General features: G+C 40.1%; 1 protein-coding gene across 1 annotated transcript in view; it reads right to left on the bottom strand.

The window, feature by feature from the left end:
- Nucleotides 1-25,466, bottom strand: part of LOC143299320 (hexokinase type 2-like) — a 30,101-nt gene extending 4,635 nt beyond the window's left edge. The window contains exons 1-9 of the mRNA XM_076612477.1: nucleotides 25,307-25,466; nucleotides 16,757-16,919; nucleotides 13,969-14,108; nucleotides 11,161-11,376; nucleotides 7,306-7,485; nucleotides 5,952-6,064; nucleotides 5,124-5,282; nucleotides 3,633-3,772; nucleotides 331-467 (exon numbers count right to left, since the gene is read on the bottom strand). Of these exons, the coding sequence (XP_076468592.1) occupies nucleotides 331-467; nucleotides 3,633-3,772; nucleotides 5,124-5,282; nucleotides 5,952-6,064; nucleotides 7,306-7,485; nucleotides 11,161-11,376; nucleotides 13,969-14,108; nucleotides 16,757-16,919; nucleotides 25,307-25,369 (1,311 nt within the window). The 5' untranslated portion in view covers nucleotides 25,370-25,466. The remainder of the gene's footprint in view (nucleotides 1-330; nucleotides 468-3,632; nucleotides 3,773-5,123; nucleotides 5,283-5,951; nucleotides 6,065-7,305; nucleotides 7,486-11,160; nucleotides 11,377-13,968; nucleotides 14,109-16,756; nucleotides 16,920-25,306) is intronic.
- Between the last annotated feature and the right edge of the window lie 332 nt (nucleotides 25,467-25,798).

Genomic DNA, 25,798 nt, shown 5'->3' with positions numbered 1-25,798 from the left:
TTTTGTGTTTTTTCCTGCCTGCAGTTTTATTTGTTTTTCCTATCGAAGTAGATTTTTCTACACAATTTTGCCAGGAACAACCCTTTTGTTGCCATGGGTTCTTTTACCTGCGCTAAGTGCATGATGCACACGGGACCTTGGTTTATCGTCTCATCCGAATGACTAGCGTCCAGACCACCACTCAAAGTCTAGTGGAGGGGGAGAAAATATCGGCGGCTGAGCCATGATTCAAACCAGCAGATTCTCTAGCTTCCTAGGCGGACGCGTTACCTCTAGGCCATCACTCCACTATATCTATGTATATACACACACACACACACACAAAATTACCTTGAGTCCTGGGTTGATCAGCTCTTGAATCTTGATGTGCATGAGGTTGGGGAAGCGGGGGTGGAAGCGATAGAGTGAGCCGTCCACACCAACTGTGATGTCTGGCAGATTCAGTCTGTTGATCAGCGTGGACACACCTGCAACAAAAATACACCGACATCAGCCTTCAGAAATGATTGACACTGTTGTTTTTTTTTATTGAAATGCCTGACACTGTTTTTATCTGATTCAACGCCTTCACTGTCAAACAAGATCCATTGATTCCAGACTATTAACCTTTGACCCCTTCTTTTGGGACATGGAGGATTTAAGAAAACAACACAAGTATCCATATCAATCAATAATCAATCTGAAGGTCCCGGGTTCGAATCACGGTGACGGTGCCTGGTGGGTAAAGGGTGGAGATTTTTACGATCTCCCAGGTCAACATATGTGCAGACCTGCTAGTGCCTGAACCCCCTTCGTGTGTATATGCAAGCAGAAGATCAAATACGCACGTTAAAGATCCTGTAATCCATGTCAGCGATCGGTGGGTTATGGAAACAAGAACATACCCAGCATGCACACCCCCTGAAAACGGAGTAAGGCTGCCTACATGGCGGCGTAAAAACGGTCATACATGTAAAAGCCCACTCGTGTGCATACGAGTGAACGTAGAAGAAAGAGAAGAAGAAGAATCAATAATCCAAAACACAAAATAACGTTTGCATGAGGTAAAGTAAAATAATGGTAAAGATTCCTTTATCCATATGAAAGGGTCCTGGCAACAATGCAAGTTTTAATAAATTCATTAAGTCTCAACAGAACTTGTTTTCTGCAGAAAACAAACTACAAAATGAGAATACAGACTTTGGACACAAATGTTTATCAGGCAACAATCTTTTTTTATGAACATCAGGAAAATTTGCATACTCCATGATATACTGAAATACACCACCAACAGTATTCATGTCACTTTTTTTTTTCTTTTCTTTTTTTTTTTTTTTAAACAAATGCTGTATTCTCTTGGAAACCCATTTACCAGCCTTGTTTCAATGGGTAAACAATGACTATCGCATTTGAATCTGATTAGTGAAATCATGTTTGCAGAGGGCAATTAAACAATATATATTTTTCTCTCTTAAATTCCTGTTTATAGTGCTCATAAAACACACATTTTGAACACAAACACACATGCACACACACACATGCACGCACGCACACACACATTTACTAAATGCATGCAGAGTGAATTACCCCCCCAAGCCCCAACCATTATATATTTTTGCTTGCTACTTTCCCCTCATGAAAACCATTCACAGTAAAAAGACATTAAACCGAAGAAAGGAAAGGCCAGTAAAATACTGCATCCCCAAGAAATGACAAAGAGAGTATGATCACAATTTCTTCTGATATGAACAAAAACAAAATATACCGCTATTTTCACACTTTTATAAACTTTGTCCAACTAGTCGCTTCCCTTGGATGAGCACAAATATTTTCATACCACAGTGGGCATGTTCCGTTTTGCTTTCTCAAAACTGTATTCTCGCTTGATGTTTTTCATCTTGTTGGCTCGAGACTATGTTATTCACCGGTGTTTTCAAGATGACTGAGAGTGTTTTTGATGACGTTGTGTATGTTTTGTGTATTTCTCTTTCTTGTCACAACAGATTTCTCTGTGTGAAATTCGGGCTACTCTCCCCAGGGAAAGTGCGTCGCTATACTGACAGCGCCACCCTTTTTTTTTTTTTTTTTTTTTTTTTTGCATGCAGTTTTATTTGTTTTTCCTATCGAAGTGGATTTTTCTACAGAATTTTGCCAGGGACAAACCTTTTGTTGCTGTGGGTTCTTTTATATGCGCTAAGTGCTGGCTGCACATGGGACCTCGATTTATCCTTCTATTCTGCATTATACCCCAACTGCCTTTTTACTCTGTATCATACCCGAGTGCCTTTTTACTCTTACCACACCCGAGTGCCTTACTATTCTGTATTATATCAAAATGCCTTCCCATTCTGTATTAAATCTAAGTGCCTTTTTCCTCTGTATTATATCTGAGTGCCTTTTTTCTCTGTATAAAACCCGAGTGCCCTTTTACTCTTATCATACTCTAGTGCCTTACTACTCTGTATTATACCCAGGTGCCTCTCTATTCTGTATTATATCAAAGTGCCTTCCCATTCTGTATTAAATCTAAGCGGCTTTTTACTCTGCATTATAATCTGAGTACCTTTCTATTCTGCATAATACATGAGCACCTTCTTTCACTGATCATACCCAAGTGCCTTACTACTCTGTATTACACTCAAGTGCCTTTCTATTCCGTATTATATCAAAGTGCCTTCCCATTCTGTATTATACATAAGTGCCTTTTTACTGTGTTATATCTGAGTGCCTTTTTTCTCTGTATAAAACCGGAGTGCCCTTTTACTCATATCATACCCTAGTGCCTTACTACTCTGTATTATACCCAGGTGCCTTTCTAATCTGTATTATATCAAAGTGCCTTCCTATTCTGTATCATACCTGAGTGCCTTTTTATTCTGTATTATATCTGAGTGCCTTTTTCTCTGCATAAAACCCGAGTGCCTTTTTACTCTTATCATACACCAGTGCCTTACTACTCTGCATTACACTCGAGTACCTTTTTTATTTTGTATTATATCAAAATGCCTTCCCATTCTGTATTAAATCTAAGTGTCCCTTTTACTGTGTATTATATCTGAGTGCCTTTTTATTCTGTATTATATCTGAGCGCCTCTTCTCTCTGTATTATGAGTGCCTTCCTATTCTGTATCTATATATAAGTGCCTTTTTACTCTGTACTATACCAGAGTGCCTTTCTATTCTGTATTATACCTGAGCACCTTTTTACTCTGTATTATATCAAAGTACCTTTCAATTCTGTATTAAACCCCAGTGCCTTTCTAATTCTGTATTATACCTGTGCGCCTTTTTACTCTGTATTATGAGTGCCTTTCTTTTCTGTATTATGTCTGAGTGCCTTCTTTCTCTGTATAAAACCCGAGTGCCCTTTTACTCTTTATCATACCCGGGTGCCCCTCTATTCTGTCTTATATCTAAGTGCATTTCTATTCTGTATCATACCTGAGCGCCTTTTTACTCCGTATTACATCTGAGTGCCTTTTTCTCTGTATAAAACCCGAGTGTCCTTAAACTCTTATCATACTCTAGTGCCTTACTACTCTGTATTCTACCCGGGTGCCTTTCTATTCTGTATTATATCTAAGTGCCTTTCTATTCTGTGTCATACCTGAGCGCATTTTTTACTGTATATCATAACTGAGCGCCTAACCCACCTGAGGCTGCCAGGAAAGCTGCTCTGGCGGAGATGAGAGTGCAGATGTACTTGACAATCTTGCAGTCGTCGGTCGTGTAGTGTTCAATTCCAATCTCTCCCAGGATGCGCTTTGTGTTGGTCCACAGGTCATCAGTGTCACTGTGTAACACACAGCAAGGTACACATCAGTCAGTGCGTCGGTCCGCGAGTCATCAGCGTCACTGTGTGACACACAGCAAGGTACACATCAGTCAGTGTGTTGGTCTGCGAGTCATCAGCGTCACTGTGTGACACACAGCAAGGTACACATCAGTCAGTGCGTCGGTCCGCGAGTCATCAGCGTCACTGTGTGACACACAGCAAGGTACACATCAGTCAGTGCGTCGGTCCGCGAGTCATCAGCGTCACTGTGTGACACACAGCAAGGTACACATCAGTCAGTGCGTCGGTCCGCAAGTCATCAGCGTCACAGTGACACACAGCAAGGAACACATCAGTGTCTCACACACACACACACACACACACACTCACAAACACACACACACACACACACAAACTGACCTCTCAGTTTCTGAAATGTACTTGAATAAGTTTGGACAAAGCTATTATCATGGCATGTTCACACACACACACACACACACACACACACTCACACACAAACACACACACACACAAACTGACCTCTCAGTTTCTGAGATGTACTTGAACCAGTTTGGACAAAGCTATTAACATGGCATGGTCACACATACACACACACACATACACACACACACACAAACTGACCTCTCAGTTTCTGAAATGTACTTGAATCAGTTTGGACAAAGCTATTTACATGGCATGGTCACACACGCACAAACAACACAACACAACATACACACTCACACACACACACACACACTCACACACAAACTGACCTCTCAGTTTCTGAAATGTACTTTAATTAGCTTGGACAAAGCTATTAACATGACATGGTCACACACACACACACACAGACAAAGCTATTAACATGGCATGTTCACACACACACACACACACACACGCATGCACACACACACACACACGCACTCACACACACACACGCATGCACACACACACACACGTGCACACACACACACACACACACACATACACACTTACTCACACACACACACACACACACAAACTGACCTCTCAGTTTCTGAAATGTACTTGAATCAGTTTGGACAAAGCTATTTACATGGCATGGTCACACACACACACACGCACACACACACACACACAATGTACTTTAATTAGCTTGGACAAAGCTATTAACATGGCATGGTCACACACACACACACAGACAAAGCTATTAACATGGCATGTTCACATACACACACACACACAGAGACACACATACACACACACGCACACACACACACACACACACACACACGCGCATGTACACACACACATGCACATGCACGCACACACACGCATGCACACACACACACGCACACACACACGCACACACACACACACACACACTGACCTCTCAATTTCTGAGATGTACTTGGTGAAAAAGCGGCCACGCTCGAAGAGGTGGCAGTGTGGGTTGACCGACTGGAAGAGTAGGCCCTCCATCGCCAGCCTCTCTAACACCAGCCTCATCACTTCTCCAATGTACATCCCTCCAATCATCTTCTCAAAGCTGTAATTAAAAAAATGAATTAAAAAAAATTTTAAAAAAAGAAAAACCATCTGTAAGCATTCTCAGTCTCTAACTTTTACAGCACCACCCAACACCTGTACACTCTATTACTGAAATTGGAAAAAAAAAAAGAACTGCAAAACATGATCTATCTGCAAGCATTCTCAGTCTCTTTTTCAACACTGCATATTCTCAAAGCTGAAATTTTAAAAAACGTAAAAAAGAAAAGAAAAGAAAAAAAAAAAAAAAAAAGGGCAAAACCATCTCAATTCCCCCCCCCCCCCAAGTTGTTTTTCTCTTGAAATTTTGTTATCGTTGGGCTGTTGTTGCTTAAATCAAAGAAACGTCCCACTCTTAACTTGATTCTGAACAGAATTTATTTTTTTTATGCTGTTCTCTCCATTATCAACATGTCTATTCAAATCCACTTGTCTGATTAAGCAGACATGATTCATAACTTTTTATCGACACAGACTTATTTGTCATTGTTTCTAATAAAGAATTTATAATCTGTGTGTGTGTGGACCTGTGTGCATGTGTATGTGGACGTGTGTGTGTACACGCAGGCGCATGCATGCTTGAATACATTCATGTGTGTGCCGGCGTGCAGGCGAGAGAAAGTTTGTGCGCCTCTCTTGCGCGCTTTGTGCCTGTGCGTGTGTCACTCACATCTGTTTGCCAGGGTTGATGGAGAAGATGTCCAGTTCTCTGTCGAATTCTGTTCTCATGAAGTCCAGGCAGCCGTTGCTGCCAAAGGCTCCCCACTCACAGTTAATGGCAACCTGGGACACACCCGCCACGTCACAGCTAAGTTGTTCCACCACATGAAGCTCGCAAATCAGCCCTCACATGGGCACATCACATAAATGCAGTTTTGATTAACTCTTTCGGTCACTTTAGTCGACTAGACAGACTGATTTATTGATGTGGATACTTATATAGCGCCTATCCTTGGTCGGAGACCAAGCTCTAAGCGCTTTACAAACGCAGGGTCATTTGCACAACAGGCTGCCTACCTGGGTACAGCCGACTGACAGCTGCCACTGGGCGCTCATCATTAATTTCCTGTGTCATTCAATCAGACTTCAGGCACGCACACATGCACATTCAGACAGACACGTAACATTTTACGTGTATGACTGTTTTTGTTTATCTACCCTGCCATATAGGCAGCCATACTCCGTTTTCAGGGGTGTGCATGCTGGGTATGTTCTTGTTTCCATAACCCACCGAACGCTAACATGGATTACAGGATCTTTAGCGTGCGTATCTGATCTTCTGCTTGCCGTATACACACAAAGGGGGTTCAGGCACTAGCAGGTCTGCACATATGTTGACCTGGGACATCGGAAAAATCTCCACCCTTTACCCACCAGGCGCCATCACCGAGATTTGAACCCGGGACCCTCAGACTGAAAGTCTAATGCTTTAACCATTCGGCTATTGCGTCTGTTGCAATCTCCGCTGCATTTTTAGCCGACACTGTGGGGCTATGTAAAACAGACCGTTTTTCACATGGTAACAAAGCTTAACTGCTGCAGACAACTTTCCTGTGCAATAGGAAACTGACTGGCCTTCCCCTCTTTACTGAGAGCATCTTGTTTCAAATATCTGGTGCCAGGGAGTGTTTTTCACACAGAAACTTGGTGGCAAAAAAAAGTTATCACTGTGCACCCCAAGTAATGATTTATCTGTAATACACTGGTTGCTTCCCTTGGACTGAGCACAACTATTCCTGCACGGCATGTTCAGTTTTGCTTTCTCAATCGGTTGCATTCTCACTTGATTGCTTTTAGATTGTTAGCTTTAGCCTCTATGCTGGTCTCCACAATTAAAAAAAACAAAACAAAAAAAACTACTCACACAACAACACAAACGAAAATACTCATGAAAACACACAAACAAACAGCTGTTGACACACCACAATCCAAAACTACTCACACAACAACACAAACGGAAATCTACTCACGAAAACCCACAAACAAACAGCTGTTGGCACACAAACCACCATCACTCCCTTCACCTGGTCAGGATGATTCTTGTCCCCCTCCCAAATCTCCACATTCTCCAGCTTCTCCATGTAGGAGGCGTTACACCCAGTGCCGACAATCAGGCCCACCCGACAGTTATGCTCCTGGTGTGCCGCCGAGATCAGGGTGCCAACTGTGTCGTTAACGATGGCCGCCACTTCCACGTTGCAGTTCTGTGGAGGAAGAGGAGGAGGAAATTTGTGAATGTCCCGTCACACATGTCGGTGACTGAAGACATTTTGTTAGAGGATTAATGTATACATTTGAGTATTATCCGTTTAGAAGAGTGGGGGGAGGGGGGTGGGGGTGTGTGTGTGGAGGAACAGTGAATTGGGGGAAACCGGGTATATGAGGTGGGTGAAATTTAAAAAAAAATTTTTTTTTTTTTTAATCTGAATACAATTACAGAAAATCACTTACAGGACTTAACAAGCGAAACAATTTACAATGAATGCAAAAAGTCAAAAACTTCAACGTCCTCAGACACTTGTGAAGACACACTTTCGTGCAGATAAGGCTTCATTAAACCACAGTCAAAAATCATATGCTTAATAGTCAGGTTACTATAGCATATGCACTTGACATTAGAACAATATTTCGTCCGTAATGCATTATATAATAGCCTGAAAATTAGACTCGGAATCAGTCTGCAAATCGAAGTAAAGTCTGAGACAGTCAACTGATGAGTTCTGTTGCAGTTCAGTGTACTGGGACAGTAAGATTCTGACATCCCGTTCAAACCTGAATGCTTGTACACTTCCACATTATAGTTCTGCATTCTGAGGCAGACAAGATTCTGACAGTGCATTCAAACCTTGATGTTTGTATACTTCCTGGTTACAGTTCCAATAATAATGATAATAATGCAGAGTGATACTCACCCCTCCCAAGCAGGGAGCTTGTGTCCATTACAACATTCAGTTATAAGCACATGTGATTCAAATATTTGTATTTGTATTTAAATTTCTTTTTATCACAACAGATTTCTCTGTGTGAAGTTTGGGCTGTTCTCTCGAGGGAGAGCTCGTCGCTACACCACAGCGCCACCCATTTTTTTGGTATTTTTTTTCCTGCATGCAGTTTTATTTGTTTCTTCTATGGAAGTGGATTTTTCTACAGCATTTTGCCAGGAACAACCCTTTTGTTGCTGTGGGTTCTTTTACGTGCGTCAAGTGCATGCTGCACATGGGACCTTGATTTATCGTCTCAAAACAATTATACCTGCACAAGTACAAACAAGGCCAGCAAAAGTTCAGAAGCAACTATTTCGATAAGATGGTAGGCAAAACAGAAGAGGTGCATTCTGAGAGTCTTTACAGACAAGACCAGCAGAAGTTCAGAAGCACCTATTTCGATAAGATGGTAGGCAAAACAGAATAGATGCATTCTGAGAGTGTTTACAGACCAGACCAGCAGAAGTTCAGAAGACAAGACCAGCAGAAGTTCAGAAGCACCTATTTCGATAAGATGGTAGGCAAAACAGAAGAGGTGCATTCTGAGAGTCTTTACAGACCAGACCAGCAGAAGTTCCGAAGCACCTATTTCAGTAAGATGGTAGGCAAAACAGAAGAGGTGCATTGAGAGACTTTTAACTCACTCCAGACGGCAAGTTTTCTCCCTTGTTTTTCCCCACAGACGGCCCATTTGTAAGGCTTTGGAAAAAAAACAACAAAAAATACAAATTACAGAGTAAGAAAATGAAACTTTCAGAACTGGTCTATTACATGTTGGGCTATTATATATTTAAAAAAAAAAAATCAAATTTCTCATCTTATTTTTAGTTTTGCCATTATGTAAAAAACGAATGCTATTTTTTCACCCGAATCACCATACCCATGCTCGCTTTCTGCTCTCAATTCACTTTCTTCTTCATCATCATCCACCTCTTCGATGTCCGACCCTTCAGTTTGTAGCATTTCAAGTACTTTGGCAACACTAAAATGTTGCCGTCGCTGCCTTGTTCGCTCCGCAACATTTTGAGGAGAACCTGCTTCAGACGCCACTTTGCTAACAGGCTGGCACGCGAGCAGGTGACCGGTCAGTGACTTTGTCAGAGTGTCAGACGGGCCACACGTTACAGGCTGGCCAATCACGCCATGTGGTTGTGGAGTGACCCAGTTTAACGCACTCTGCTTGATTAACGCACTCTGCTTGGCTAATGACAAAATCACGTTTACAGCGCATGATGAGTTTTTATTTTTGGAAAATGCTATTCCATTCCGTCGTCCGAATCCAAATACATTTTATGTAGGAATGCTCACACATTCCGTTGTCCAGTGAGAGTTAAAACTGATCTGGGGAGAACACTTGTGATGGAATGGGAAGGGCCGTTTGTTCCAGACCACTGGGGCAAGACACGAGTTAAGAGCTCTGACCTCTGTGTTCCGGGGCAGAGAGATTTTCAACAGCGCATTCAGAACTATATGTTTGTTCACTTCGAAGTTGAAGTTCTATGTTCAGGGCCAGAGATATTCCACACTGCATTAAAATCTGGATATTTGTACACAAGTAGGAAGGCAGGTATGCAATGGAGTTTAGGTATCCTAGCTGAAGTGGATACTTCACTCACTCTGGACAACAGAATGTTATAGCAGTTTCGACAATTAAAAATTTGTCCACGTTTTCCTCGTGGGGTAGCATTAAAATTGCAGCTACACCGGGCATTGCGACCAAGTCAAGGGTCGAATGGAAAGTTTCTTCGTGAGGTTTCTGTGACTATGCACTCACTGGCCAGCCGTTGACCTTGGTACCCCACATGACAAGCTAATCAGCATACGTATCAAAAATGGCGTGGCAGGCGATACAAGTGGAATTTTTTTTAGCAAACCATATCACAACAGCAGCTTTTTACTGTTGCTTAAGTGACTGAAATGCTTCAGACTGAAGGTTTCGACATCGATGAGGATGATGAAGATGTTTACTAAAGTATCTGCAGTGAAGAAAGCTACCAGCAAGAAGGTACTAACAGTGACTCAGCTTCTGAGGGCAGTGAAGAGAGGGAGGGAGGTGGGCATACACACGATGTTAGAAGAGGGGTCAGTGGACATGTACAAGGAGTTTCATTCAGTTACTTTGTGTTTTGTATTTTTTGTGATTTTTTTTCCTAACCCTAACAAATGGGTCGTCTGCAGGAGAAAACAAGGGAGAAAACTATTCGTACAGAGTGAGTTAAAAGTTAACAGAGTTCAGTTGGCATGCAATGACAGTTGGTATCCATACTGAAGTGGACTTTTTGAAGTTAACAAAGTTAAGCTGAGTTCCAGCACAGTACAGTGATGCAGTCTGCTAACTCTTGCCAGCCATGTTGTGCAGGCATGACGTTATGATCCAAAGGATTAACTAACCAGTTCAGTTCTCAGTTTAAAACTAGAATTTGGGATTCATGCACTAAGATCAGCTCAAACCCAAAAGGCCAGTTCACATGTCACCTTTAAGAAATGTATCTAATTCAAAATATTAACATCATCAGTTTGTAACTTAAACAGGTATTTGTAAAAGACCATTTCAAATCTTAATTTCTATATAACGTGGCTTTCAAATATCAACTAAAACAAAAACTCATTCAACGAAAAAATGATGTGATACAATTTACATTTCCTGGCCAGAATGCAAGATGAATCTTCATTAGCAATGTGGTAAACATCGATTGAAAAATAATAAAAATGTATGTACCAATATTCATAAGCCCAACATACATATACATTCATATACACAACACATATACTCCACGAAACACACACACCACACCACACCAAACCACACACACCACCATCACAAAAACCACACCTCCCCCCCCACCTCCTGCCCCAACTCCCACGCACCACACATCAACTCTTGTTGTTCCTTACCCCTTTCCTCAGGAGCGCTTCATGCAGCATCTCACAGATGTCCTTGCCTTCGACCCCCTCACATCGGAACCCCTTGGTCCACTTGGTCAGACGGGCCTTGGCCAGCCCTTCCTGCTTGCAGGGGAAGGAGAACGTGAAGCCCAGAGGGAGGGTGTGGCCTTCCAGGTGGTGCACGTGCACAAAGTTGCCGATGCACTCCGCGATGTGATCAAACAGCTGTGTGAAAACAAAGACGAGAGGGGGGGTGGGGGGAAGGGTGTGTGTGTGGGGGGTGGGGGGGAAGGGGGGGGGGGAAGGGGAAGAAGAAAAAACAGAAAAGGCGGTTTAGAATGATGAAATACAATTTAGATGTAAAACTGAAAGAGTTGAAAAAAACAAGGACGACAATAAGACTTTAGAAAAAGAAAAAAAGAAAAGGGGTTTACAATGACGAAATACAATTTAGATGTAAAACTGAAAGAGTTGAATAAAACAAGGATGACAATAAGATTTTATAGACAGGAAAGATGTAAAACCGAAGAGTTGGATAAAACAAGGACGACAATAAGATTTTATACAGGAAAGATGTAAAACCAAAGAGTTGGATAAAACAAGGATGACAATAAGATTTTATAGACAGGAAAGATGTAAAACTGAAGAGTTGAGTAAAACAAATCCCCGAAAGCGGAGTAAGGCTGCCTACATGGCAGGTTAAAAATGGTCATACACGTAAAAGCCCACTCGTGTATATACGAGTGAATGTGGGAGTTGCAGCCTATGAATGCAGAAGAAGAAGAAGAAGAAAACAAGGATGACAGTAAAATTTTAGACAGGAAAGATGTAGAACTGAAGAGCTGAATAAAAACAAGGATGACAGTAAGATTTTAGACAGGAAAGATGTAGCACTGAAGAGTTGGATAAAAACAAGGATGACAGTAAGATTTTAGACAGGAAAGATGGACAACTGAAGAGTTGAATAAAAACAAGGATGACAGTAAGATTTTTTAAAAACCCCAACAGAATTGAAAGAAGTAGTTGCGAGGGTAAAGAGGAGACAAGACCATTAACTATAAAAATGATAATGACAGTACATCAATACAGCGCTCTCAGACCTCTCAAAGCACTTCACAAAAACATGTCAGACAGACACTCAGCACGCAAGAACTCAAGCACACACAGAACAAGAAAGAAGAGTGATAATGAGATTTCAAAAACAGAAATGATACAAGAAAGGCAAGGCCTTCAAGACTCACTGGTGACATACACTTAAAGGAAAAAAAAAAAGATGATAATAGTCATGAAAACAATAAAAATTAGTTTCGTTAAAATGTGTTCTTTATTCATTATTATAATTATACAAAGCTTCGCGTTAATAAAAAAAATATAAAAAATAAAAAAATACAAAAAAGAATTCCATGCAGATTTGAACCATGGACATTCAAATCGAGAATGAGAGGGTTTATCCACTGCGCTGACACAGCTTCAACAATGACGTTCAAATATTATTATTTGAGCATGTTTTAGTGGAATAAATCGATAACGCTAAACTAAGTGATATCGCTGTTTAAATTATGTTATTTTGGTGTATCTCGGGCATTTAAGAAGTCTGGGGTAAAGGATACGTTCCCATCACTTGAAACACCTGTAATGTGTCCATTTCAAATAGATCTGGAAAGATATATGTTCGACAAGCTCTTTCCACTCACCATGAGAAATTGACACCATCCATTCAATTTCTCTTTTCTGTTCATTCTAGTTACTTCAGTATCCACTTTGAAATATTCATATGTAGTAAACAAGCCGATGATTATTGAAGAAATTCTTTGGATTTGGCGGTAAAGGAGATGATGCCACTGCGTCAGGCTTTGCAGTATGTTTCATCAAGATCTGCAGTGTCGACAAGGTTGACCTAACTCTGTGAAATGGTCGATTCAAATTTTCTTTTATGCTCATTCTCATTAACAGTGTCTACTTTAAAATATTCATATAAACACGTCAATAATGCAGTAAGTGTTACTGTATGTGTTCTGTCCAGAATTTTTATTTCTTTTGCTTTCAATTGTGAACAAGAGAAACGAGGTCATGGCGCCTTCTAAACACACATTGCCTGCATTGGGGCAGCTGCAAAGGGGTAACAGAATTTTCGGAACCCGGATCAAGCATCAACAAAATAAACCATTGATAATTTGGAAACACGGTTAAATTTGGGAGACATTCAACCTATTATTGATATGACTGTGAAGATTTTTTTCCCTACTATGTTTAAGCCAATTTGGGCATTGGTAGACAAAGTATTTCTAGAGAAAATGGCAATGCTAAAGTTCACCTCGCACACATAAACACAGACACACACCCAGACAACCAAACACCAGGTTATAACACAGACTCACTTTGTTTACACAAGTGAGTCAAAAATGACTTCATGTTTGTAAAGCTCTAAGAGTTTGAGTTCTGGCCAAAGATAGGAGGTTCTACACAAGTATGAATACTACCACTACTACTACTATTTGTATTTGTATTTCTTTTTATCACAACAGATTTCTCTGTGTGAAATTCGGGCTGCTCTCCTCAGGGAGAGCGTGTCGCTATACTACAGCACCACCCTTTTTTTTTGGTATTTTTTCCTGCCTGCAGTTTTATTTGTTTTTCCTATTAAAGTGGATTTTTTCTACACAATTTTACCAGGAACAACCCTTTTGTTGCCGTGGGTTCTTTTATGTGTGCAAAGTGCATGCTGCACAAGGGACCACGGTTTATCGTCTCATCCGAATGACTACTACTACTACTACTGATAATGATGATGAAAAATACACACATAAAAATGATTACCTGTATTCCAGTACCCAACATAATGCGTTGCGGGATGAGGTAGGTCTTGGACTGGATGTCGATATCCATCCCATCCAGCGTCACCAGCAGCACACGGAAATTGGTGCCTCCTAAGTCCAGGGCCAGAAACTCCCCCTTTTCTGCACATCACATGCCAGCAATGAGTCATAAGTATTAGTATTTGTATTAGTATTTCTCTTTTTTTGTCACAACAGATTTCTCTGTGTGAAATTCGGGCTGCTCTCTCCACAGGGAGAGCGCGTCGTTACGCTGAGAGCACCACCCATTTTTTTTGTATATTTTCCTGCATGCAGTTTTATTTGTTTTTCCTATCTAAGTGGATTTTTCTACAGAATTTTGCTGTGGGTTCTTTAACGTGCGCTAAGTGCATGCTGCACACTGGACTTCGGTTTATCGTCTCATCCAAATGGCTAGCGTCCAGACCACCACTCAAAGTCCTGTGGAGGGGGAGAAAATATTGGTGACTGTACTGTGATTCGAACCAGTGCACTCAGATTCTCTCGTTTCCTAGGCAGATGTGTTACCTGTAGGCCATCACTCCACTTGGAGTACAGTCACACATCCCAGCAATAACCCATAAGTACTGCTGCACATGCCAGCAATAATCCACAGTCATCACACATGCTGGCAATAATCCGTAACTACATTCACATGTAAAATCCAAACAGAAATACAGTCACAGATGCCACCAATAATCTGTAACATAAAATCTTAAAAAATCTGCAAGACCAAATTGAAACTGATTTACACATACAAGCAATCCATGAGATCTTATTAAAAAAAAAAAAAAAAAAAAAGTCAACATTGCTCACTAAAAACCATAAAATCTATCTAAAAACACAGTCACTCATGCCAGCAAAAATCAATAAGAGTGTGACAGACATTAAAAAATTCCTCCTCCTCTTCCTCTTCCACAAGACTATGATGGTGGTCTGGACACTAGTCCTTTGGATGAGATGATAAAATACCAAGGTCCTGTGTGCAGCATGCACATATGAGAACCCACAGCAACAAAAGGGTTGCCCCTGGAAAAATTCTGAAGAAAATACCAACTCAGTCTATACATCCATCTTTCCCTCTTCTTTCTTTCTTAAAAAGAAAAAATAAAAAAAAAATAAAAAAAAATATATATTTACTTAGCAGTAGTAGTGGTAACAGTGATAGTTGTAGTGGTAATAATGGCTTCATTGGTGCATGTGTGTGTGTGTGCTTTTTTGTTGTTGGTTTTTTGGTTTTTAAAATTTTTTTAAATTATTATTAATATCATTTTTTGCTTGTACTTTCTTTTACGTTAATGCTGAAAGGAATTGGCTAAATTTCGGGTGCGAGAGGGAAGTGTGTAAACAAGTTATGGATATTTTTAAAATTAATTTTGAGAACAGTTGAGTGCCAAATTACCAAACTATCATGAGTAACAGGTGTACCTCTTGAGAAATATTTAGCAGCCGTGATAGCTATATTTGGACTCTGGCATACAGTAGCTTTGTTCTAATTGTTGTTGTTCAGTATGTGACTAATTAAATATAAAACAAAACAGTAGCAGCATCATAGAACGTTTAAATCACTTGACAGAATGTAAATTCATATTTTTTTTGTTTTTTTTTGTGTGAGTTGTTATAATTTTTTTAAGTTGTCAGATATTTTGTCCAGTAAAACTACATTTTGCAATTAACTACCCTAGCTATAATGTAGTAATGAACAATTAAAATGTGACAAAAACCACCTGATTTCAAGACGACAAAGCTGGCACTTACGGAGGTAAAATGGGGATACCTTGGTTTGCTTGTTGATTTTCTTTGCCCTGAGGGCTGGGTGAAAAAAAGCATTGTCCTTGCTCATTCCACTTCCCTCATTAAAGAAAATTCATTCATTCATTCATGTGTGTGCGTGTGACTAAAGCCTCACTGAATGACACAGGAAAACGAACTATGAGCATGTTCAGGCAACTAACAACCCAGGTAGGCAGCCTGTTGTGCAAATGATTCTGTGCTTGTATAGCCCCTGGTCTGGATAATGACCAAAGACAGGCACTCTTTAACTCATTGGAGATGTGCCGGTGCTTCGGCGCTGGTGCTCTGCCCGCTCAGAATGACGTGCCGTAGTGTAGGATTCAGCAGATCGCGGAATTTTTTTTCATACATTCAGCAGTATTCAATTGAAGGGAAACTAATCAGGCTGTCTTGAGGGATCAGTCTAGGAAAAACTGAGTTATTTCCCCTTGACCGTTAACTGCGTGAAAGGCTTAATTTCTAGACTTTTCTGGACTGGGCGAGAGGTAGATCTTTACACAACCAACCAGTGTTGTGATCTTTTTAAAAAATTTTTTTTTAACAGTTTGTAGTGCAACATTTGACTTCAAACTGATTCATGAGAAACAGGGAACCCTACTGTGTGAGAAAATCATCTTATGCTGCCTTGTGGATTAGCTGATGGATATGACATGCCTGGTGAGTACAGTATGCCTATTTTTCTAATTTGTTTTGTTTTTCAGTATTTCGTGACATAATTTAAAGTATTAAAAAAACAAAACATGTAGCAGCATTTCATGAGAAAACTGTTTTAAAATGTTAAAAGAAGAGATGGTAAACTTTCTAGTGATTTATAATTTGTATGTCTTTGTCTCTGTGTGAAAGTGTGTTGAATTTTTTTTAAATATGTCCATATTTTCCCTTCACAGTAAAACTACATGCACTACTTAACTACGTCTCCATAGCGTTAAGTATGGATAGTAATAATAATAATAATACAGTGACAGCAGCTAGCCCACCTGATCCATTGGGCAGAGACCGGACAAAGCTGGGAAGCATACGGAGGTCAGAAATGGGGTGGGTCTCTTTGGCCAGGCCAACGTTTAACTCCCGCTGCAGCAGGTGCATAACCCGCTTATAGGTGGACGTGGAGACTTTGAAGCCCTTCAAGAAGTTCTCAATCTGCACACATGCATATGTAGGCAATATATATATATATATATATATATATATATATAGACACTGGTAATCATGTTTGGAAAAGGAAATTTTTCCTCCTAAAATTATGTTTTATTTATCCAACATACTTACCATGACCTACTGGTGTAGATTCCCACATGGGTCTGATTCCTGTTATGTGCAGAACACTACTCAGCTCAAGTGGAGAAATCAAAAGTAGATAAGGGTAGTAGTGTCCCTTGGCATATTACATTATTTGTCATTGTTGCTTGTCACCTACCTAGCCAAACACACAGCTACGGCCATATCAAGGCTAAAAACACTGCCAATGTTGATCCTGTAGAACATGTAGAAAAAAAGAAAGAAAAAAAAATGCAAAATAAAATAAAATTTCTTCATATATCTAAAACATGCCTCTGAAATTGACGATTCCATCAAATTTTGTCAGAAGATTTTTTTTTTAAATGAACATAAACATAACTGTACATAATGTTAAAAGGGGGAAAAAAAAAATATATATATATATATACTTACAGGCTTACAAAACCAGAAATTGTCAATCGGCGCCTCAAATGTCCCAGGCACAAGAAGTATATCACATGGTAAGACTGAATGACCACATCCAGAAAAAGAGAACAACAAAAAACATACAAGTCTTTAAAAAAAAACAAAAACAAAAAAACCCACAAAAAACAAACAAACTGTGAAATGGATGAGGAAGGCAGAAAATAAGGAAGAGACCATGAAAAAAAAGGGGGAAAAAAACAAAAAAACAAACCAGAAACAAAGAAAGCAATATATATATATATATATATATATATATATATATATAAAGGGAGAAAGTTTCTAACACAGAATTTACTTTTCATACTGAAAAAGCCCCTGGCATACCCACAGGTGGGCACGCTGTTAAGAAAACAGAGGAAAAATGCCCCAATACAGAGTACGGCCGCCTGAATGGCAATGTACAAATGGCTAGACAGAAAAGCCCACCTGTGTATATATAAAAGAAAGTGCAAGTTGCAGTCCACAAATGCAGGAGAAGGTGAAAGCAAAAAATGTTGTCACTGATCCAGCCTGTGTCCCTTTGCGGACTGATTTTTTTTTTTTTCTGTCTCCCTCTAGAAATTTTGATCATGGGCAAATTAAGATGAGGGTTTTTCTACCCCCCGCACCCCTCAGTTCCATGGATGTACATCATTTAAGATCTAATTATTCATAACTATGGTCTTCCAACTTTTCCCAAATGTTAGTGGTTGTATCAAGGCACACACAGAGATCGATGCTTGCATGTATAACATGAATACATATATCAGAGAATGGGCAGAACAGTGTGTGGTGGGTGAGATGCAGTATGTGCATACATGTGTATTATTGTATTGCTTTATTCTTTTTTTGTCACAACAGATTTTTCCTGTGTGAAATTCAGGCTGCTCTCTACAGGGAGAGCGCGTCACTACACTGAAAGCACCACCTCCCCCCCCTCCCACTCCCACCTCTCCCCCCTCCCTCCACCCCCTCTGCTTGCAGTTATTTATTCATTTGTTTTCCTATTGAAGTGGGATTTTTCTACAGAATTTTACCAGGGACAACCCTTTTGTTGCCATGGGTTCTTTTACGTGCTCTAAGTGCATGCTGCACATGGGACCTTGGTTTATCATCACATCTAAATGACTAGCATCGAGACCACCACTCAAGGTCTACTGGAGGGGGAGAAAATACTGGTGAATGTGCCCTGATTCGAACCAGTGCGCTCAGATCCTCTAACTTCCTCGGTGGATGCTTTACCTCAAGGCCATCATTCCACTTTCTGTTTGTATACATGTGCATGCATGGGCGTTCATGTCATGCCCATAGTCGCGTTGGCAAGACGGCCTGGTTTGTGTGACGAAATATAAAAATATATACCCACACCCGAAAACTGAGTATGGCTGCCTGCATGACTGAGTTAAAAAGAAGATAAAAAAAGCCAAAGGAGTCAAAGCCTACTTGTAGCTCCATGCTGGAGTTGCAGCTTACTAACACAGGAGTGTCAGTTCAGTCACTCAAGGAGGCGTCACTGCATTTGGACAAATCCATATACACTTCACTACATCTGCTAAGCAGATGCCTGACCAGCAGCGTAACCCATCCAAAGCGCTTAGTCAGACCTTGATCAAGGTATTAAAAAATAAAGGAAAACAAGGTGCATATTGCATACATCATTGGATTAATGGATAAATAATTAGACAATAAATAAATAACTGATAAATAAATAAATATATAAACAAATGGATAACAGCAACAACAACAAAAAAAGATAGGCAGATGGATTGTAAAATAAAATAAAATATGGGAAAAGAAAAAAATAAAACAAATAAATAAAAATAAAAAGACAATAATGATAACAAATAAGTAACCAAATAAGCAAATAATGTAAATAGACAATCAGACATGCACACACACATATGAAGGAAGAAATGAAAGAAGTCTCTCAACAAGCCTCCTCTGTATAAAGGCAAAGGAAAGGACTGGGGGGGACATCTATTACGCTGTTAACAGACGACTATTGTCGTCTCCAGGCTGAAGAAAGACAGACTGATGAGACAAAAGGATGGGGAACAAGGATTATGGATGGAAACTACAGACTGCGTCTGATGAGAACACTGGAAACCAGTTCTGTCACTAACCATATTTCACCCTAAAACAGACATTCCTGAGCTGTGACTCAAAACTCTAACATATGTGGCTGGAGTCTCTCTTGCATGGTACTGACAGTTCAGATTTGGGACTTGGGAAAGAAGAGAAAACAGGCCCACTACGACTTCTGGGTAGTGTAACATCAAGTAGTTCTGTGGCTTCCATCCAAACGCTAAAAACAGCAGTATAAACAGCATGTGGCCAGTTTCGTTTCCACAATGTTGTGTGGGTGGGCGGGAGAATCTTTAACTGTGTGTGTGTGTGTGTGTGTGTGTGTGATTGTGTGACCGTGATTGTGTGTGTGCATGCGTATGCACGTGTGTGTGTGTGTGTGTGGTTGTGCGTGTCTCTGTGTATATGCACACAAACATGTACGAACGAACGCTCGCACGTGTGTTTATGCGCGCGCGAGAGTGCATGTTCGTATGCATGCCTGCGCGCGGATGTATGCGTGTGAGAAGAAATGATACCAACACCACAAGAACCAACTGTGCTCTTCCCACCACTGGGTATGCAGCGGTCAGGTCAATGACTTCCCACCCATTCGGCCAGCACGAAGGTGAAGGTCATACCACGATTACAAAACCGTCCATCTGGGGTGTTTGTTATCTCTGACCCCACACAAACCCCAACTCCGACAGTCTCAGGGTCGACAGCGCACACAGAGCAGTCAGCTGAGAATCTAACGACCTCATTCTGACCTCGAGAAGCTGTATTGTAAACAAACGACTCAGCGCTGGAGAAGGGTCAAAAGGTCACGACTCAGCGATGGGGTCATACTGCATACTGGTTGTGTATTGCTGATGGCCCTCCACATAACAGATGGACTCCAGCTGTTGAACGCTTGGTATTGTCTGCTAAGCATGGATTTGTAAGACTTAACATGCCATTTCTCATATGCCTCCATTGCAAAACGTGTGGAAATTTTCGTTTAAAATATAGGTGCAAAGGTTTTGCACGCAAAAATTGGACATTACAACAGACACACACATAATAAGCACGCAAGTAAGCATGGTTGTATGGCACAGCCTTCGTTATAGCGAGTTTCAAGGAGCCGAGGTGAAAAAACAAGTTGGTCGCTCATGACAGCTACACATCTAGCTGCTGTTAACTAGCTCCCACCGCTCCATGTTGGAGTGAATATATTGCAGCAGCTCTCTCAAAAGTGTGCATCGGTAAGACGACCAACTTTAAAATAATTAGAAACTGTTCTTTCTGCAAAACCTGCAGAGTTGTTTTACAAGATCTTCATATATCTGTTTATACGGTCAAATTCTTCAGGGCTTTGTCTTTACTTGGTTTGGTGATGGTTTTGTTGTTCCAGGGGCCAGTCGTGGATTTGCCTCAAACAATCTCTCAATCCATGATAGCTCCCCCCCTTTTTATTATCAGTCCCTCGATCCTGTGGCACGAGGCACTGGGGCACACTTGTAAACACGTCCTGCCCTTATCATTTTGTAACCAGTCTTTATCTCTCGGACATTTGTAGCGACCTTGAGCTCAGTGTTTTTGTTTGTTTGTTTTTTTAATCTATATGGTCATCCTCTGTCCTGTGTGACAAGTTTTTATCTCTCGGGTATTCAGGAATGTTGAGCCATTTAAACAACCTAAGGTACATCAGTACATGCACACTATTAGTAATGACCCAATCGAAGCTGGAAATAGTAGTCAATGATTGAGAGAATGAGAAACGGAGGGCAATGAGCGATGGGAAAAGAAATTGTAGATACACATAATAATTTATTATGTAACGTATACAGAAATACAGTCTTTGTTGTTTCCATTAAGACATGTAACTACATTAAAAATAAAAACAACAATAATGTTGTAATTAAAACAATGTTTATTATAATAATATAATAATAATAATTCAATAGTAACAGTTAAGCCTTATTATTTTCAATTGAGCACTCTGTCTAGCATACGTAATAGTTTAAGGCTTATCATTTTCAATTGAGCACTCTGTCTAGTATATGTAGTAGTTTAAGGCTTATCATTTTCAATCGAGCACTCTTGTCAAGCATAAGTAATAGTTTAAAGCTTATCATTTTCAATCGAGCACTCTTGTCAAGCATAAGTAACAGTTTAAAGCTTATCATTTTCAATCGAGCACTCTTGTCAAGTATAAGCATCTCAGTGCAGGGTTCTCTCTTCTTTCACAAAACTGATTGTATGCACTTTGCACTGACAGATGAGAGACAGAATGATGAAATAATGGTTATCTTCAACTGACTTAACTGAGTGCCAGACTCACTATAAAAATGTTTTGAACTTATATTCACCGACGCACAACCAAAAATTGGCATTTTTGCTGCCCATCAAAATGTGCTGTTCCAGTGGTGTCAGTGCTGCATCCTGTCCCCCACCACCAATTTCCTGGGATGGTTATTCTTGACCACCACAACTACTTTGTCAACATTAAACCCAAATAAGAAATGTAACAGAAGTGGAATGACAAATGAAATAAAGAAAAGAAAATATGCATGTATTGTGTGTGTGTATGCAAACATGTGCATGTGTGTGAGAGCTTTGTGATATATATATGTGTGTGTGTGTGTGTGTGTGTGTGTGTGTGTGTGTGTGTGTGTGTGTGCACTAACATGCATGTATGGATGTATATGACCACTCAGCTGAAGTGTTTAACAAAAACAACAACAAAAAAACAAACAAACAAACAAAAAAAAAGGCCCACACAATTTACTGGTCAATGATGCAAAAGTGTACACATTAATACACACAAGTTATGCAGTGCCAATGGTTGCTTATGACTTTGACTTGACTTGACTTCATTTATTGTCATAAAATCCCGAAGGATTAATAGACATAACAAACAACAACGGGAACAAAGAAATAAATGGTCATCTCAAACGCATGCACTGAAATACACGATGTTTATGTCTCCCCACTCCCCTACTCTCTCCATTCCTCCCATATGTGTTGTTATGTGTTTGTTGAATCAGCACAATGTTTCTCTGCATTCTGGAGCTGCAAATCTTCATGTTGGCTCATGTTTATGAGAAGACTTTCGCATGTTAAGCTATTTCCTCCTATCATTTGTCTTGCCAAGGGATAGAGTATGATGTACACTGGGATAAATATGCATGTGTATATTATGTAGATGTGGGAGACTGGACATAACAACACACTTCCACTCTTAAACTTAATCATCAGGAACTGGTGGCATCCAAATTATATACCCCAAGGACACTAAATTAAGACGAAAGACCGGTCAGTTGGAACTGAGTTGCCAGTTTTCTGCTACTGATGTGTTATTTTTATTTTTGAGTTTTAACTTCTTTTTTTTTTTTAATTATACATGTATATTTACAAAAATACACAGTAAAATAAAAAATAAATGTGCACTGTTACTTTCATGTCACAATGCATACCTCTATGTGAAATTGGGCCACTTAACTTGAAGAGAATGTGTAGCCACAGTTCATAGCACCCCTACCCCCATTCTTCACCCCCATCTCCACCCCTTTTTTTCCTTTACTGTTTCAACATTTGTTGCTCTAACAAAGTGGATTTTTCTTTTTCTAATATTTTTTTCAGGGACAATTCTCTTGTTGCCGTGGGTTATGTTGATGTTGATGTTGTGGATAATGCATGCACACATTTCATGATCATCCACACAGCCACCTCCTCACTTAATCATAGTGTATTTTAGGTTTTAATCATCTGGCCACAATCTGGAGGAATAGTCAACACCAGCGGCATTATCCTGTGGTTATGTAGGTGCTCAAAAATGTGCCTAAAAACTTTTTCATTTTTGATTATGTTCGTTTATTTAGGGGTATATATATATATATATATACATATATATATATATATATATATATATATATATATATATATTTTTTTTTTTTCCTCAAGGCCTGACTAAGCGCGTTGGGTTACGCTGCTGGTCAGGCATCTGCTTGGCAGATGTGGTGTAGCGTATATGGATTTGTATGAACGCAGTGACGCCTCCTTGAGCTACTGAAACTGAAACTGAAACTTAAGGGTGTTTTCTTTCCCCCCAGTCTGACTGGGTCATGGTTTGATTTTGTTGTTGTTTTATTTTAACAGTTTTCAAACCCATTATCATCCTGAGTGGGTGGCAAGGCTCTGATCACCCCTGGTTATGACTGTCAAGTGCGTCATCCTTGACACCATCAGATATTAAGCACTCCTTCTATTGTTGACAGGCATGCCTATGCCATTACGTTCATTCACAACTTCTCACTGTAGACACATGTGCACTGACAGCTATTCGAATCAGTGAATCACACCACTGACCTTATTGTGACAGCATGGCCTCACGCATGACAATCATGATGAAGGCTCAGATTTACCTGCTGAGTAATCATCCATCTCACCTGATCTAAAGTATACAAAGTGGTGACTTGGCAAGAAACATACACACAAAGTCACACATTGTATTGTATTACTCTTTTTTGTCACAACAGATATCTCTGTGTGAAATTTGGGCTGCTCTCCCCCATGGAGAGCATATCGCTACACTAAAGTGCCGCCCATTTTGAGGGGGATATTTTTTCCTGCCTGCAGTTTAATATCATGTTAGTAATCTGTGCATATTTTATTTTCAATTATATTCTGTTTACTTCCCATATATGTGTTGTAGCTTTAGAGGGCATAACATGTATTAATTTACATGATCTCAAACTGTGCTTAGCATATCTATTAATGAATCTGTATTGCTGCTCTTTTTGTTCTTTTGTTTTTTTATGTTAAAAAAAGTTTTAATTGAAACCTGTATGGGCGCATGATACTTGAAAAACTTAGCATATTTTGTACGTGGATAACATGTCTATATGTTTTTTTTCATGTTACCTTTATGTTGGCAAATGCATTATAAATTTATCTTCTGGGAATAATAATGTATTCTTGTATCTTCTTGTCATTCTCTGATTTTGACGGATTCTGCACTGCAAAGTATTGTGTACATATTGTATATATTGCATACATTGCGGGCCTGGATATACGAACCACCGACTTAAAAACTCAAGTCAGCTCTGGCTCTGTATAAAAATGGCCACAAGCACAAAGGGGGGTAGGTGTTTGGGCTGATGCGAAAACCGGAGAGCTGCAAGCTGAATGCTCCAAACGTTTTATACACTTGCACACACGAACGCACTTATCACCATCGTGACCTTTTTTTTTGTCGACCTTCACCCCCCAAAGCCCAATGAACGACGCTGAAGGGAAGGCGGTGGCCCACATTCACCAATCACAGGTCATTCTCTCACTTGCATTGCCACGAGTAATGATGAAATGCATGTTCTGCAAATGTTCGGAAAACGTGTGATCTACATTCAATAAATTTTAATCCGGGTTTGCTTGATTTTCAAAACATATCTTTACAATTCTGTGAGCTACAGATGGGATCGAGTTGTATCGAGATCGCTCAGAGATCAACACGTAAACACTTTTTTCAGAGGGCCAACTCTTATTTTTAAAATAGTTTTTTTTTTTTTAATTGTGTGGTTATTAATAAAACCACAATATTAAGTCTTCACAATATCGTACATGGTAATGGTGTTTTCAGCCGTTATACAACAATTTCCACGCCTTCGATTTAATTCCAGTTCGAATAACACACGTGCACAGTGTGCGTCAACGAAATCCGACAAAGGTGTCGAAACAAAAAACCACGTTGGCATACATGTGAGACCGGATTGCAGCGGGAAAGAGGGGAAAAAGCTCACCTTTTCATACTTGCTCAGTTGTTCGTTGACAACAGACATGGCGGTACTTTCCTGTGCAGACATTTCAGCCCAAGACCCAACAGCAGAAAGAAAAAACAGAAAGCGAAGCGGAACACTTCCCCCAAACCCCTGAAGCTGCTTGAACACGAATCAACTAAAGTGCATTCAGCTCGTTCTATTTACATTCCGACGGGGCACTTATGTTTATTCATGAAGCAACTGGCTGGTTTGGGCCCGTGCGCAAAAAGACCGAACAGAGGAAAAGCGCGAGTGTTTTCTATTCGAACGCTTTACTCGCGCTAAACAGGGACTGTCAAGGTCATTGTGCACGTTGTGTGCCACGGGTGTTGTAGAAGGGTGTTGTGGCGAGGATAAAATGTCAGCTTTTGTGCATGGACACAAATGTAGGTGTCTAAAAGTACTTTTGTGTCAGTTTCTTTCAAACTGGTTGTAACAGGACTAGAAGCAGTTTGTCTCGTGCTTTGTAGTATG

The sequence above is a fragment of the Babylonia areolata genome, chromosome 2 (genome assembly GCF_041734735.1).
Source record: "Babylonia areolata isolate BAREFJ2019XMU chromosome 2, ASM4173473v1, whole genome shotgun sequence".
Classification (NCBI taxonomy): Eukaryota; Metazoa; Mollusca; class Gastropoda; order Neogastropoda; family Buccinidae; genus Babylonia; species Babylonia areolata.
Note: the sequence above shows the minus strand (reverse complement) of the source record. Positions and strands in the feature narration are given on the sequence as shown.